Below are 15,954 nucleotides of genomic sequence, written 5' to 3'. Positions count from 1 at the left end.
CGGTTAATGGTAATTAGAAGAGTTCAAAGGCAATAATGTTTGAAAAAGAGTTTTAGATGTTTTTGATATAACAAAATGAATGTAATATATTATGCACTTCCTCTCCGCCATTACCATTGATCTTATACGTCACTGTTTTTACAATATACAAGAACTATTGACTAACAAGAATTGTCGTAAATTACTGCGTGGTTTAACAATTATATGTTTTGCTCAGCTTTTTGTGATATTAAGTTAGTTTGCAATGTCTTCGCGCAGTTTGGAATGTGAACTTTGCAATTGTGACGGGCCGTTGTTCGACATAGGCGTCAAGTGTACGCACGTTTGGACAGAAGATTGAGAAGGCATATGATAAATACACTAGTGGAGAGTTCATAACATCAGATTTCTTGATAGAAATTGCACAAATTTAACTGGAAGCATCACCGTATAAAAGACGCATTTGATATATAACTGAGATACTTTGTGAAGTGTGTGATGTGATTTGCGTGCTTTTCTAAATTGTTGGCAAACTAAATATGTCATAAATGTTGAATTTAGATATTCACAGACTCTATCTATTTAGTAATTTCAATTTGTATTGGAAAAGCTTTTTGCTAAATCGCCAATACTGGTTTACAGTCATTGAGGTATGTGATAACTTGTTCCCCATCCATTCCTAAAATTTCCCCAAAATATATAGTTTTAATAAAATTGGTTTAACCAGATTTAATAATTTACTTTTTCTCAATTCGAATATAAAATATTCAACATTTTTTTGAAGAAAATTAATGTTCAAATAAATTGTAATAATACTGAAATATAGGTCCGAAACGTCTAATGTCTTCGGTCCGAAGCGTCATTAAATTTGCACACAGGTAAAGTATACGTATCTGGTAATACCCAACAACAACGGAAGACGTGCATACAATCGAAATCATAACCATTGAGGTCTCCACATTCAACAAATGCTAATATATGCAAGTGAAAAACACACATCAAATTAATCATTTACAAGAAGCAACTAACCGAGCAACACTGGTTATCCGAAACTTGGAATTTTCTCTATGTACCCTACTCAAAAATCTGATCCTTCAGTCCGACGTTGTTTAAACGTTTACACTCATTTTTGTGGGTCATCCTTTATGAATGAGCATATTTTCTTATTTATTTATTTATCAATTTGGTTTTTTTATTCGATTATTTTAACCCGAAAGGTGCAATATTGTGTACTATTATCTTGTTAAATATACACGTGTGGGGTTGTGCATTCGTATAACTGACGTAGTCTTTGTAGAATTTGTCATGTACTGCTTTCGTCTTAAATGGGTTTTGTTGTAGTTGTTGTCTGTATCATTCTCGTTCTATTTGCATGCTATGATTTAGTAAGATTCCATATGTTATCATGTTTTATGTTGATGGCACATACATAAAATGATGATGACGATGATTTATTATTATTATTATTATTATTACTATTATTATTATTATTATTATTATTTCTCTCTGAGTTTCCCAACAGTCAAAGAAGACCGATTAATTTCTCTCGATAACAATATTCTAATGGATAACGACGATCAGAATATTAAAAACTGTTTTGCATCAGTCGAGCCATCAAATGATTCTACGAAAATATATCTGATGTTTGACACTGATTATACATTTTCTGACTCAAACTTTGACCTTTGACCTGACCCGGAAACAACGTGTGTTTACATGTATGTTCCCGCAATGCGTTTGAAATGTATCGTGCTTTTTGATTGGATATTGCACATGACGTAAGGTGGCTCTACATCGTTCATGCGAACTCTGTATGGGGTTCAAAGAGACTATACATTGAATGTAATCTGGATATATCAGTATCATCGTAGATCCGTTTAAGGTAAGTTTAATTTTTCCTTATATCTAAAGGTTTTCTAAATGTAGTGTAGCATCCAGTTTTTTTCTGGGTTTCAGAAATTATGGATAATCTGAATTAACCTCGGAGGTTCCCCCTCTTTCTCCCAGGATAACCTTTCCACCCATTTGGTTAACGTACGATCACTTTTCTTCGCCAGTAATTCTGTATCTAAGCAATGAAATTTCCACAGAATTTGACATTCTAATGTCTGTATCTTCCTCATTTACAAGGTAAATATCATATTTCTTTTACTACAGTGAATTTTTTGTCCTTTGACAAAAAATATTTGTTGTATACAACGAAAAAAATGGACTCGTCCAGCTGGGTTTCAGGTGTTTATGGATAATGTGCACATCTCAGGTTAGGAAACTTGTTCAGGTAAACACAAAAGCGTGTTTCCTTAACAATCTAAAGAAGGTCACTAATAGAGCTATACTACCCCATCATAATGATACTCGTAACGTTTATAAACTAGCCAGACTTTGGCACCGTTTATAGACTGATGACAAGTGCGAATGTAAAGTCTGCTCGGTAGGCTTACATCTGTCAAAATTTTGTCCTCTTGAAAGGTTCTGAACGACATTGTGATCAATCCAGTCTGCCTTGATGAAGAATACTGGTTTGTTTATTATATAAGGTGGTTACAATTGCCTTTGAGTTTATGGCATTCGAGCAAACAAGGAGAGAACGATGTAGAGAAATAGCGGGAACTAGTTGTAAACGAAGACATATTTTTGTATTGTGGACGAGGCTAAGATACGAGGCTTGTAGGGGTCACAAGTTAGCATAATATCACATCCGGTATACATGCAGGTATAATGTCTGCCGTTGTATCATGTCCGTACAATGCACTTTTCTACACGGTAATAACGAGTTGCATTGTTGTTCAGATTCCATGAATGATTGAAGTAATTATGAATTATACACATATGAGTCATTTAGGTGTAAACATGAGTTTTAAGACCTTACCTGCAGGTGTCGGGAAGCTAAGATGTGTCCATTCATTGAAAATATTATGTTTTGAACGAGCTTAAAACCAAGTTAAAGCATGGCCCCGTGGATAAAGACTTGAAGTGGCAAATGTAGTTTCACATCTACCCTCGATTTCTTAATGGTTTTCGTGTTTTACTTTTCTCAAAACTTAGTGTGATTCTAATGAGGATAAGGTGGGAAGTTGAGACTAATAATTAGACTACCTCAAAATGTCATGATTTTTCAAATGGTCAAATGGTGTTATAAACGCAACAGGTTGCCCGTATTTTCAAAACTTTATCTTTATTGAAACATTGTTATGCCAAAACTTGGATGCCAGCAGATATTTTCTTATAAGATGGGTTTGAAACCCATTGTATTCACTTCACATTGTCTTCACTGTGAACATGTTTTCATTATTTTGACCTGATGTAGTATGAAGTTTACATTGTGTACTTGTATTTCAAACAGAATTGACATTGTGACAAGTATGCCATATAGGCAAAAATAATAATTGATGGATGCTAGCTACTTTGCAGCGTTAAAATTAGCTGTTCGTTTTGGATAATTTATTCTCATGCATATAAACATCTTTTTTATACTTGTTTAGCATATTATTGCTCAAGTTGTAAGTGCAGTCCATAATGGTGTATACAATAACTGCAAACTATGGGTGCGGTTATTAGTACGAGATCCAAATGTTTTGTTTTAATAGTATGTGATCAGTTTAAGAAGGTATGTGGAGAACTCACCCCCAGCGAATCTGGAGAAGTCACCCCAGAGTGGTTGGAGAAGTTGCCCCAGTTGTTGGAGAAGTCACCCCAAAACTTGTCACCCAGATAACCTTTTTAATATTTTTCTTTGAAATAAATAAGTTATTGATCGTAATTTGAATTGTTCAGTTACCTAGTTGAGAATATATTTCATCCTGGTTTACATTTGCGATGTAATTCAAAGATGTAATGAAATAAAGCAAAGATAACAAATTAAGAGAGGTAAAGAAACATTATTAAACTCTCACGTAGATAGTGACTATATACTGTTAGGCAAAGGCCTAAAATTTTGTCACAAACTGAAATTATTCCACCCCACACACGTCGTTTTCCATTTTCCCTTATAAGTTTTATTTCCATCCATCAAAGAGCAGACTGTTCATTGTAACAGTTGATTTAACTATTTTCAATGGAATTTAATCTTGCCCTCTTATTTTGGTAATATCTAAATTATATCAGCGAGTCCCATTTTTAATTAATAGAAACACTGAAGTGGTTTCACTGAAATACATCTTGATTATTTGATGACGTGACTCTGTTGCAAATTTTATTGATTTAATAAGTTATTAAGCTGAAGAAAAACAATAAATAAAGCCTTAACAACCATGTGGTGACATCTCAGAATTAGTATATATTATCCTTTGTGCAACTTCACCAGACGAAGTGGGTCAACTTCTCCGACCACCATGGAGCGACTTCTCCTGACACATGGGATGAGTTCTCCATAATTCTAAGTGTCACATAATTCAGTGCATATAGAATTAGATTTATTTGAAACCAGACCCTGTTCTGTTGTTATCAATTGGCACTTTGTCACATGACTAGTTTCAGTTTTCATCACGGTGACAATGATGAAAGATGGCAATAAAGTGTGAACCACTGTTTGTAGTACTGGCAGATTGGTAAGCTCTAATTTAAGGAAAATTATTTATTAACTAATTAGTTTTTATTCTTATGTTTTGTGTGTAAGTTTATGCGGATTTTCTGTATAACGATCCGTACCAGCATCAAGAACACTAATGTTGCATTTTTTTTAGACAGTGCTAATAAGCTTATGCTTTCAACTGAATCAACCAAACTCGATCTTTTTAACTGCATTTGACAAGGTTTCTTATGTAAAGATGGTTGCAGTTAAATTATTAATCAGTTACAAAATTTTCTTTCGTAAATCTTGCAGTGCGTGTTTGAGGATCCAGTAATATTGGAAGGGGGGGGGGGTTATTAACTGATAGGCAAGGAGCTGTTGGGATAAAAGCCCCCATGTTGAGTTGATACTCCGATTGTCATGTGAGTGAGTTGTAAAGGTGAGACTGTTGTACAACTCTGTTACCAAGTGTCCTGTGCCTGTGATAATGATTTCTATTTGAATAAATGGGAATCTGGTTAGGATATTTGCAACCCTGTTTATTTTGATATTATCCTTCTCTTTGACTTAGAAGTCATTGGGCCACACCTTTTCCACTTAACCACCACTGGCAGTCATATACAAGAACACCATATAAACTTGCAGATTGGCTGTGGTCTCCATGATACAGAAATCTGCATAAATGTACATGTTTAATTTTTATTGCATGCAAATTCATTCCTCATTATGCAATTTTTTAAAATCTTTGATTTGTTTCTGCAGAGCAATGTTGGTAATGTTGTGTGAGAGCTTTCAAAGTTCATATGATTGTAACGGCATTAGGCAGAGTTGCACAAATTAAGTCTTAGTAGATTAAGACACCTCTTAATCTATAGTTGGTTACTTATTATAGGACTCTTAACAGAAGTTTAAGATAGATAAGGAGTCCTGGACTCTTCACTCATGGAACACTGCAGTCCCCAGTCAGTATCTGATAGTACCTGGCATAAATTCAGGAATTCCCTACTTTCAGAAAGGAAAGAGACTCGTTATAATAACCTCTGTTGCACTGCTAAGAAAATAATTTGTGTGTGTTACAAACGATAAATCATTTGATCATTAGAAGAAAAGTTTAAGGTATTCAAAGATTTATACGGCATGAAAATATTGCTATAATTTGGTGTCCCAACATTTATGTTATAAAAAATATTTGCAAATAACAAAGGGAGTCTCAAGATTTACAGTCATTACAGTATATGTTTATTATAAATATGTATGCATAGAAAAGTGATCATATTCATCTGTTGTGTACTCGTACTTGAAAGTGTATGTTTGGATTGAGATAAATATGCAGAATATTTTGAACATATGGCTAAAAGGGCACACAGCAGAAATGATAAATTATAATGAATTTGAGCTGATAGTGTTTACCAGATAACAGTAAGATAAAGTCATGTTTGGTCTTAATCTTTATTCAAATAACACTACAAAATTGCAACTAAAATGATTTTGAAACTGGTTTGAAACAACCCTTGTAACATGTACATGAGAGTAAATGCACAAGTGTCATCATACTATACCGTTCATTATAATTTCTTTGTTGCCAATAAAACAGTACTGTAACAAATATGGTGCTATACATGTTTTTATAAAGAGGGATTTTCTTAATATAGATGTCCACATTTCTAGCTCATTAAACAAACCATTAATAATTGCTGATGTATATCATTTGCCTACATACTTGTAGTATGCCTACATACTTGTAGTAACATCATGCATTGGTTAAACAGTATTTTCCTTTTCTGCTTTTTTATATATTTTCACATAAATGATTTATGCCAGAAACCAACCTTGACCTTAATACCTTTCTTGAATTCCACAACATAACCTTGTCTCATTCATTTCCAAAACTGTATAATTACACTTTAATGCTAAATCTTCTATCACACAATATTTAGACTTTGTTCTCTATGAATTTTATATTTTTCTTAATGTTTGCCTAATGATTGTGAAAACATGAAGTGGTACATGCTAGGCACAGCAGTGTCTACCATTATATCCCAAGAGAGGTTCACTTATGGTTTCAAACTTAGTTTGTCAAGAAAATAACACCAGCATGGTAGTTCAAATGTAACTTGCAGAAATAGGACAGTGATAACTTGTGTGGGAAAAGGTTAAAGGGCAGTTCAGGTATTAAAACACTCCTGTGAATGTTTGTCATCACAATTTGTATCCACACTGCATGCAATACATTTTGCCTTGGACAACAACACTGTCAGAACTACCTGGCTAGGGTGAGAGTGCATCTCAAAAGTTGTAAACTATTGTCACTCAGTGTATGTCACATGGCAATGTTTTTGCTAACCTAACAGGATGGCAAAGGTTACATTTTTAGGTGACTTGGTCGCCCACCTCGACTGTTAGCGTGGCCCCTGCATAGTTTATTAAACAACAATATCCACTCTTTATGATTCCAGATTTAAGTAGAAACTATTAGTAGAGAAGGGACAAGCTGCAAGCACAAACTCTCTGCATTCAAGGGACAAGTCACAAGCACAGAGACTATCTGCATTCAAGGATGCCAGAATGCAGCGGCATATAGAAGAACCGGTAAATAATCTTTATACAGAGTTAAAATGTAAATAAATTAGTCCAATTTTTTTCTTTTGGATCATGACCTATATAAATGTTACTGTGAGAGCTGATGTTATCCAGCGACAAACCTACATCATTTTCCTGGTTTGATATAACAAGTCATGGAATTAAACATCCTAGAATAGAGCCTGGTTGCATATGATAATGCTTGCTTTGAAAAGTTGGAGCTCTCACCCTCTCTTTCTTGTCTATTCTGTCTTGTTTTTATGTTTGTTGTTTTTTATTTTTTGCCAAAAGGTCAAAGGTCATGATGGTAAGTCTAAAACGATAATAAAAACTTTCATTGAAGGCAAATCCACCAGTTCTACAATGGGCATGTTGAGTGTTATATTACATCATTTTAAACATGTTAAGTGCTAATAATTTGGCCTGGACCTTAGCAATAAGACTTGGTCCTAAATGAAAATGATGCCTTTTGTACATTTAATATGGATGCCAGTGATTTTTAAAAATCATGTCACTACTCCTTCTGCATGATTGATCATTATGACAGACTGAAGAATATCACAGATGGTTTTAAAACTCAACAGTAAAAGGAAGAAATGGTCTTTTCTTGAATTCCTGGATATTGTTTGGCCCAGTATAGCATAAGCCCCTTTGAGGGGCTCTTGTTTTCTTCATCTGATAAAATGACACTGTATTTTGACCTGATAGGGACCCACGGGCACCACTTTGTGCATTTCATTGATCAGCTGTAAATGTTAGTTGTCAGTACATTATTTATACAGTTATAAGAACTCTACAAGTTTGTGTACAAATTTTGCATTATGTTTGCAGGGAAGAAGAGGTGTACCACCTGTGGATTCATTTGCACGAGTGACTGGTCTTATTACAGCCAGTCAGCGTTTTGATGGAGACGCAATTCCACCAGGAATTCAATTTCCAATTCAGGGATACCAGTAAGTTATCTTCATCCGAGTTCTTAGTACATGTATTGTAGGGGCCCAGAGTGGCCAAGTGGTCTAAAGAGCTCACCATTATGGATCACTACCATCTCACCTCTGTCTGCGTGGGTTCGAGTGTCGGATTCAGCCAATGTGAGAAAGTTTGCCAGTAGCTTTTTGTAGGTCAGTGGTTCTTTCTGGTGTTTTCCTGGGTTCTTCCTCCACCATTTATACTGGCCGCCATGTATAACCTATCTTGTGCTGAAAAATGACGTTAAACCCAACAACAACAACATGTATTGTAACTGGTAGGAATCCACAAAAAGTTAAAAACCACATAATCTTCTATGTTTAAAGCTATTGGGCACTGGTTTTAAAATTATATTTCAGATGAATTTTTGTGGGGTTTTTTAACCATGGAGGAAAAAGTGCTTGTGTCAGCAATGAGAAACAAGGAAATAGGCAGGCCAGAAACACATACTGTTTGTTTGGCCTAATATGATTTAGTTAAAACTACATCTGCTGCATAAAAAAGTACATGCTGTAAGATTCAGAAGGGATCACCTGTCAGTAGTTAACCTGTTGATAATAAAGATGTAAGAGAAACCTGACTTACAGTAGAATTGTTTTGATAAATAGCTATGAGAATTTTATGGAATTCAATATTGATGGTTTTGTGCTTTAAATGTTTTGAAGGACATTACTTGTGGGAATTGTGTTGAGCCCCATTAGACATTGGCACTGCTGCCAAGACTACAAAAAGGGAACATTTCTTTGCAATTAGGGACATGAGATAAGTTTGATTTTAGAGAAATTCCTATATGCTGTTACTTGTCATATATATTAAGAACTAATCCACCTAACATTTTGTGGAATAGGGCTAATAAAATATCCTGTTACTTGTCATACATATTAAGAACTTCTCCACCTAACATTTTGTGGAATAGGGCTAATAAAATCAAGTCATAAATTAAAAATGAAGGATGTGATTGCAGATCAATTTTTAATATATCTGGGCACAGACATCTTCCATTGTCCATTTTACTTAGCAAACATTACTTGGAGAATTTGTATTGAAAGCAGTATTACCTTTAAAATTGCTGTTTATGGTGATCCTTCATTCAGCTGGTAGTTGTCTGTAAAATATTCAGGTGAGTTTTACAAAATATTACAGATAGGATGCAGGCAAAGACGTCTCAAAACTGCAAATCAACTCAAAGCGGTCTCAGAAATTTAAATCATGCAGATTCACAAGTGTAAATGGCCACAGATGTTTAAAAAAATTAGAAAAACCATTTCAACCACTTCTCAGTACCCACTTGAAATTTTTTTATATAAAGCATCCTCAGGCAAATGCCTTTTAATTTTACATAAATGATGATGAACTGTGATCTAAAATGCCCATTATTACTAATTATAGACCTTTAAATGACTTAACATTTTCTCTACGACTAGATTTGATATCCTCTTGTAAAGGTCTTTTAGATTCATACAAATGATGACAATTGCATTTACTAAAATACAACAAAAATCTTTAACTAATATCTTTAAAAATCCATTACAGAATTTGATCTAATTTAAAACAAAGCATTTCTGCTTGAAGGGCAAAGTTTATACAGTTAAATGGCGAAGTTTATACAGTTAAATTGCAGTTTTGCCACCAAAGATGGCCACTGTTACTACAAATAGAATTAAAAAAAACAAAAACAAAGTTAAATGCCAGTTGAAAGAATTGACCAGATTTGATAGAAACCATCTCAATGACTTTCAGGCTTGTTCTATATAACTTCTAATAATACCATAAAATATTGTAGCTGTAACTAAAAACAGAAAAATATTAAACTATTCTGAATAAAATTGAACAGAATAGGACCAACTCTGCAAAAAAAGCATTGCAGCAATAAAAGCTTTAAATTGTGTCATCAACTATGACCACTGTTACTCACAATAGAACAGTGTAGAAAACAACTCTTCTTCAAAATCATTCCACCAGATTTGGCCACATTTTATAGCAAACATTGGCATGAAAAGCTTTCATGTTGATAGTGGTGCTGCCAATCCACTATCAGATATTGCTGCAAAAAGGAATAAATTTAAATCACTTTACGTACAAGAAAAAACTCAACAGAGTTTGCCAGAAAGAATCCTTTTGTATAAAGGCCTTTTAGAATGGTGACTTAAACCTTCAATCGTTTTTAGAGAACACATCCTGCTGACTCATGTTTCTTCATCAACAGCTCTTTGGTTATTAGGTTGATTTCAGAGAAATGAGCCATCTGATTAAATTCAAATGTATTTTGTTTTAAAAATTAAACTCAGATTTTAGTGCTACTTTGCATAAATTTTTCTTTATTCCAGGGTGACACAGGGGAGCCATCCACTCACTTCCCCGATGCATCATCCAGGAGGTCCTCCCCTGGGAAGCCAGGCCCAGACAGGTCTTATCCCTCAGGCCACTATCCAGTCACCATGTCAGGTATTTCCTTCATGTTCTTTGGACATTTGTGTTTTTCTTCAGTCACAATAGTTCATCACAATCACCATCACTTCAGCAAGAGTTCACAACAGTAGTCTTGGTTACATAAGACAAGCATGCTTGCTATTCAGCCAGTTCCCTTTCATTATAGTAAGGATGTCTGTGGTTGGCTAATTGAACAAATGCAACCTATCAAATGAGTGTGCATGCATACCATACATACATACATACATATGGTTGATTGAATTTGTGCCTTATCTATACTGGTCATTGAGCAAGAAAGTTAATTGGTAGTAGTCCATCCATGTATTTGCACAAGTTTTTATTTAGGTTTACATATAATAACAACATTTCTTCGTAGGACTCTGTTATTATATTGTTTTCTTGTACTTGAAGGTGACATTGGGCTTTGCTTTTGTTTGCCATTTCTTGTGCTGCTGTTCAAGCTGTCTTGTATTAAGAATCAAATATTTTTTTGAGCCCTTCATTGTTTGCTTTTGTACATTATCATTTATTTGGGTAGGGTGTATCAGTATGGCCACAACCAAAGACATCTTTAAAATCTTAGTGCAAATTATCTGGAACAGAAATTTAGATTGACACGGGCTTTTCACCAGAAGATTTCTTATGGGATTCATTTGGTCTTCAATAAGCGTAGTGTCGATTTAACATCCAGTGAATATCATCTTATTGCTACATTTGAGTTGAAAAATGTTTTCCCCAAAAGACTTCTACTTAATCTTAAATGAAATTGTCTTGATCTGGTGTCTAATATGGCTGACACAGTGGCCATCTTGCAAATCTTGTTATTGCTGCTCCTGGAGGAATGATCATATTACAATGGTGTTTCACAAAAAAAGACTTTTTATAATGTTTTGTTTGAATTTAACTTGAAATGGTGCTAATCTGACAGACAAAAATGTGGCCATCTTAAAAATCTTGTTTCTGCTACTACTCTGACACGAGGCTTCAGCAGACAAGGTCCTACCCTACCCAATATGGCCACCATGCTGGTTGTCTACATGCATCAGAAGAAATGTTATATTTCAGAAGTGCCCCAGATATGACCTTGAACTGATAAGACATAACAACCAATCATTAAATAACTGAATTGTTAGGTGATTTTATATATGAATGTTAACAAATTCCATGAAGTGTTTTTGATTGCACTGGCCACTTTGCTCAGGCTATGTATTTTCCCACATTCACCTAATCCCATTATTTATTAAATGTTACATCCCAATTAATTAACAAACTCAAGTTTAATAAACACATGTTTGTTTAAGGAAGTATATTCACTACATAAAAAAGCGGTGCTGAAGGCAGGATCCAGTCTGTAGATTGCTGACTTTACAATTGACTATAGGACTCTATTTTTCATCCCTAACGTGCAGAGTAGTTGTTAAAGCACTGGTTAGGAATTTCTTTTATTTGTGACTTTACGCTGCAATTAAATGGTTGTATTTTATGTTGCAAAAGCTTGCATTTGTCAGTATTTTTTGTTGGTGGTCAAATGGTCGAAAGTACTTTTCTTGTCTCACATTTGTTCATGCTAGTTCGAGTCTGGCTCAACCAATGTAGATGTGCAAGAAAACTTGCTAGTGGCTATCTATGCTTCAGTTCTTCTTTTTTACCTCTGCCAAGTATAATGGCTGCTGTGCCAAATATGGTGTTATACCAAAAACAAAAAATTTAGAGTTTTATTTACGCTATATGAAAGTAATTACATTTAGGAAAGACTTTGTTTCAGTATTTTACTCATTTTTTTTACAGGCAGCTCAAGTTCAAGGGCAGCAGCAGCAGCAGTTTCAGAGATTAAAGGTTGAAGATGCCTTGTCTTATTTGGACCAGGTTAAGCTGCAGTTTGGCAATCAGCCCCAGGTCTACAATGACTTCCTTGATATTATGAAGGAATTCAAATCACAGACGTAAGTATTTGTAGTAGCTTTAGTTAACTTGAAAATTATAAGAATTGGTCAGAAACTTTTGAACTAATAAGATTGGATTGTGTGTTAAGTGATCAAATACTTTTTAGAATTACTTCCCTTTCCAGTCGACTGCCTCAGTGACATTGAGTTGCAAATAACCATTATAGCAATTCGTTTCCAAAAAGTACCAGATAGTGAGAGGTGCAGAAGATGGTGCCAAAACAAATTGGTGTGCAATTTATAATTTGTTATAAACTTATAGTGACCCCATTCTGTGGTCAGTAAACAGCATAAGTATTTTAATAGCAGTAATACATCAGTTGATGTTTGTCTTCAAGGGTTTGGGTAGATCTTGTAATTATTTTGATTGGACTTAGAGTTGTCTCCCTTAGTTTGGTGGGTTACATGAGCATTAGTTAAGGAAAGGAGGCCATTCTAGAATTTGATAATCTTGATTGACTATTTCTGTTATCTGTAGTTATCTTTGTGCTATTTTTCATTTCCTTTTTTCAGTATTGACACCCCAGGGGTTATCAACAGGGTATCCAATTTGTTCAGGGGTCACCCTGATCTGATCGTGGGTTTCAACACATTTTTGCCACCAGGATACAAGATTGAAGTCCAGGCTAATGAGATCAGTGTCCACCAGCCTGGCCAGCAGACTGTTTCCATCTCAACCATAGGACAGCTTCCATCCATACCGGTCAGTCCACACTTTGAATATTTTTAATTTTAAGATTAATTTTTAATTTTTTGATTTAAATTTTTTGTTGGTTTTAATGGCACCTGAACACATTGGCTATATCATGTAGCAGAAGTGGGAGCTAAGTGCCTTTCTCGATATACATCAGGGCAGCAGCAGACCCAGTCTGTCTGGCACAGGTATCAAACTTGTGACACTTGGATTACAAATCCATTCCTCTATCAACTGAACTTCTACAGTTCCTGTTAAATTTGAAGCAAGCAGCTCTGACCACTGCAGAAGTAGCAGTAGGGTTGAGACTTGGATGGCACATAAATCAAGAACTAGGGTACATTAACAAGACTAAATTAGGAGACTCTTGTTGTGTGATGCATTGTAATGTGACTAGTTTATTATGACATCGGCTAATGTGCTGCCTTTTATTGTTGTTTACTTTGATTTCCATCGCTAAAAGTAAACAATCCTTGCAGTTTTCTTCTCCACATGATGTACAAAATTCTTGGGTTTTTCACTAATGATACACAAGAGCCAGTTAAATGTAATTTTATTCAAGGGACATAAAGGTTTTCAAAAACTGATTTTCTTTTAGTAGCATTTTACCACTAGCTTTACAGCATTATGGTAGTGGTGTTAGTTTGCCAAGGGGAGATATCTGAATTCTTCAGACTAAATGATCATATAATGGAATCATGAAGCAAATTTGTCACAATAAGAAGTATCAGCAATATGAGGAATGCATTTGGCGTTTGTCAGAAAATACTCCGTATGTTAATGAACTATTTTATTTTGTTTTATGTTTTGACAAATATTAATTTACAACTGTTTTATAAGCCAGACATTTGAAACCAGCAGGTGCACCCGTTGGCATTCATAAAACTGGAATGATTTATGATGACCTGATGAATAAATCATCTGAGCATGTGTTATCGCATAATAGAACAAGATTATACCATTGATGTAGGAAACATCTAAGCACATGTTATCAGATCATGATATAAAGTTGTACCATTGATGTGGAACTAAGCCATCTGACATTTCAGCCTCAAAGCTGTGACAGCCTTCATGTGATTAATGATTCACTTCAAAATAACAATGACCAGAGGTAGAAAATTTTTGAATGAAAATTGTTGGGTAAATTACTACAGTTTTGCCTAAACTCTGCATGTGTGCGCAAGTGTATTGGTCACATGATGCATGAAAACTGATTTTCTCTGGTGCATTTGTACTGTTGTTGTTGTAAGGTTTTGCACCATTTTTCAGCACAAGATTGGCTGTACATGGCAGCCAGTATACATGGTGGAAGAAAAATTGAATTTGTACTGCATGGATGTATATATGTTTGTGTGTATGATTGCTGAAGTTTGTCAGAAAATAACACCCCTTAGACTTTTTAAGGAAAGTGGTGTATGCAACAAATTTTGGTCAAGTTTTTAACAATTTTACATGTTTTACATTTATGTTATTTTATACACATTTAACAGAATTTAAAAATTGTTACATTTCATAATTTAACATGATGTACTTAATGCTGCTTAGTTTTTTCCCCCGAAGGATTTATCTAACCAGAGTTTTGTTGAATTCATTTTTATATATTTTTAAACTTTACCTTTAGTTCCTACTATAAAGTCATTATTGAGACAAGGTACCATTAAAAACTATACATGCATGCTTACATACTTACTGTCTTACTTTCATAAGTACCATTTTGTAAGATTTTTGGTTTTTTAATTTTTAAGTCATAATTAGTTGTCCTGGGCAGTGGGTTTTTCTACCCCAGGTGATTTAATTTTTGCAAGTTGACCTGGTGAATATTAAAGAACTTATATTTTAGATAGTCCATGTTAATAAACAAGATTAGATTGTATTTGGGTTGGTTTTGTGCTTTACAGCATAGAAAAACTAGGTTACTTAGCACCAAGGCAATCAGAGTAAAGTGCCTTGCCCAGTCCATGGTAGCCGACTCAGGCTGGTCTGGTGCTAGGATTTAAACCTGTACCTTTCAGTCATGGGTCAGGCATGCTGACCACCGAGTTGCCTTGGCTCTAAGGTTATTCCTGTGTGTGTATGTATGTATGCATGTACATACAGCATAATGTATAAATTAGCATTTTATTAGGGTTACAAAGGTGTTTTGTATTTTTTTCCTGTCAGTTATTGGAAAGCTTTAGTAACATGCCAAAAATGCTTTCTTGATTTCTTTTACTGTGGCTACTCAATATTAACTTCATATTTCTGATTTGCAGAAACCAGTTGTTTCCCATGTTCCACCTGTGCCTGCACTTAGTTCACCCCCTAGTCAGCTTTCCTATCAACCCCCACCACGCCCTAGCCAGGAGCCAGCACCATCCAGTGTCCATCACAGTAACCAGGGGCAACAGCAGCAACAGCCTGCAGGGCAGCCTGTTGAATTCAACCATGCTATCAACTATGTAAACAAGATCAAGGTAAATTACATATCTTTAAGAAGGTCTTGTTGGGTTAATTTTCAACGGGATATGATAAATTTTACACAAAATAAATAACTTTAAAATATACTTGGCAGAATTTAACCTAATTTGATTGTACACATGATGCCAATTTACCTGACAATGTGGGAGCTGTTGTAAATGTTTTGGTCCATTTTGCAGATTCATTTTGCTTGGCTTTGTTTTTACATGCATATATTCTCAGGTCACCTGGTCATAAGGCCAAGTGTGCTAATGGTACGGTTTTTGACCCTCTTTCTTAGTGCAATGTCTGTTCACAATTATTTACAACCTCTTCTCAGAACCTGCTCAACAGAATTTGAACAGACTTGACAGCAAGCATCCTGGCTTGAAGAGCTTTTAGGGTAGTCTGCT

General features: G+C 34.9%; 1 protein-coding gene across 4 annotated transcripts in view; it reads left to right on the top strand.

Moving 5' to 3' along the window:
* Window positions 1-1,741: 1,741 nt before the first annotated feature.
* LOC149793132 (paired amphipathic helix protein Sin3a-like) overlaps window positions 1,742-15,954 on the top strand; it is a 46,501-nt gene continuing 32,288 nt past the window's right edge. For 2 of the 4 annotated variants that reach the window (XM_089967050.1, XM_089967047.1), the window contains exons 1-7: window positions 1,742-1,861; window positions 6,946-7,078; window positions 7,901-8,022; window positions 10,366-10,483; window positions 12,257-12,411; window positions 12,925-13,114; window positions 15,358-15,558. In XM_089967050.1, coding sequence (XP_089823176.1) covers window positions 7,055-7,078; window positions 7,901-8,022; window positions 10,366-10,483; window positions 12,257-12,411; window positions 12,925-13,114; window positions 15,358-15,558 — 810 coding nt within the window. In that variant the 5' untranslated portion in view covers window positions 1,742-1,861; window positions 6,946-7,054. Of the gene's footprint in view, window positions 1,862-2,021; window positions 2,110-4,449; window positions 4,527-6,945; window positions 7,079-7,900; window positions 8,023-10,365; window positions 10,484-12,256; window positions 12,412-12,924; window positions 13,115-15,357; window positions 15,559-15,954 lie in introns of those variants that run through there. The other 2 variants (XM_089967048.1, XM_089967049.1) reach the window with 2 other exon arrangements.

The sequence above is a fragment of the Sinohyriopsis cumingii genome, chromosome 8 (genome assembly GCF_028554795.1).
Source record: "Sinohyriopsis cumingii isolate HCF-2022 chromosome 8, ASM2855479v2, whole genome shotgun sequence".
NCBI classification, from domain to species: domain Eukaryota; kingdom Metazoa; phylum Mollusca; class Bivalvia; order Unionida; family Unionidae; genus Sinohyriopsis; species Sinohyriopsis cumingii.
The sequence above is the reverse complement of the archived record's forward strand: the minus strand, read 5'-3'. Positions and strand labels throughout refer to the sequence as shown.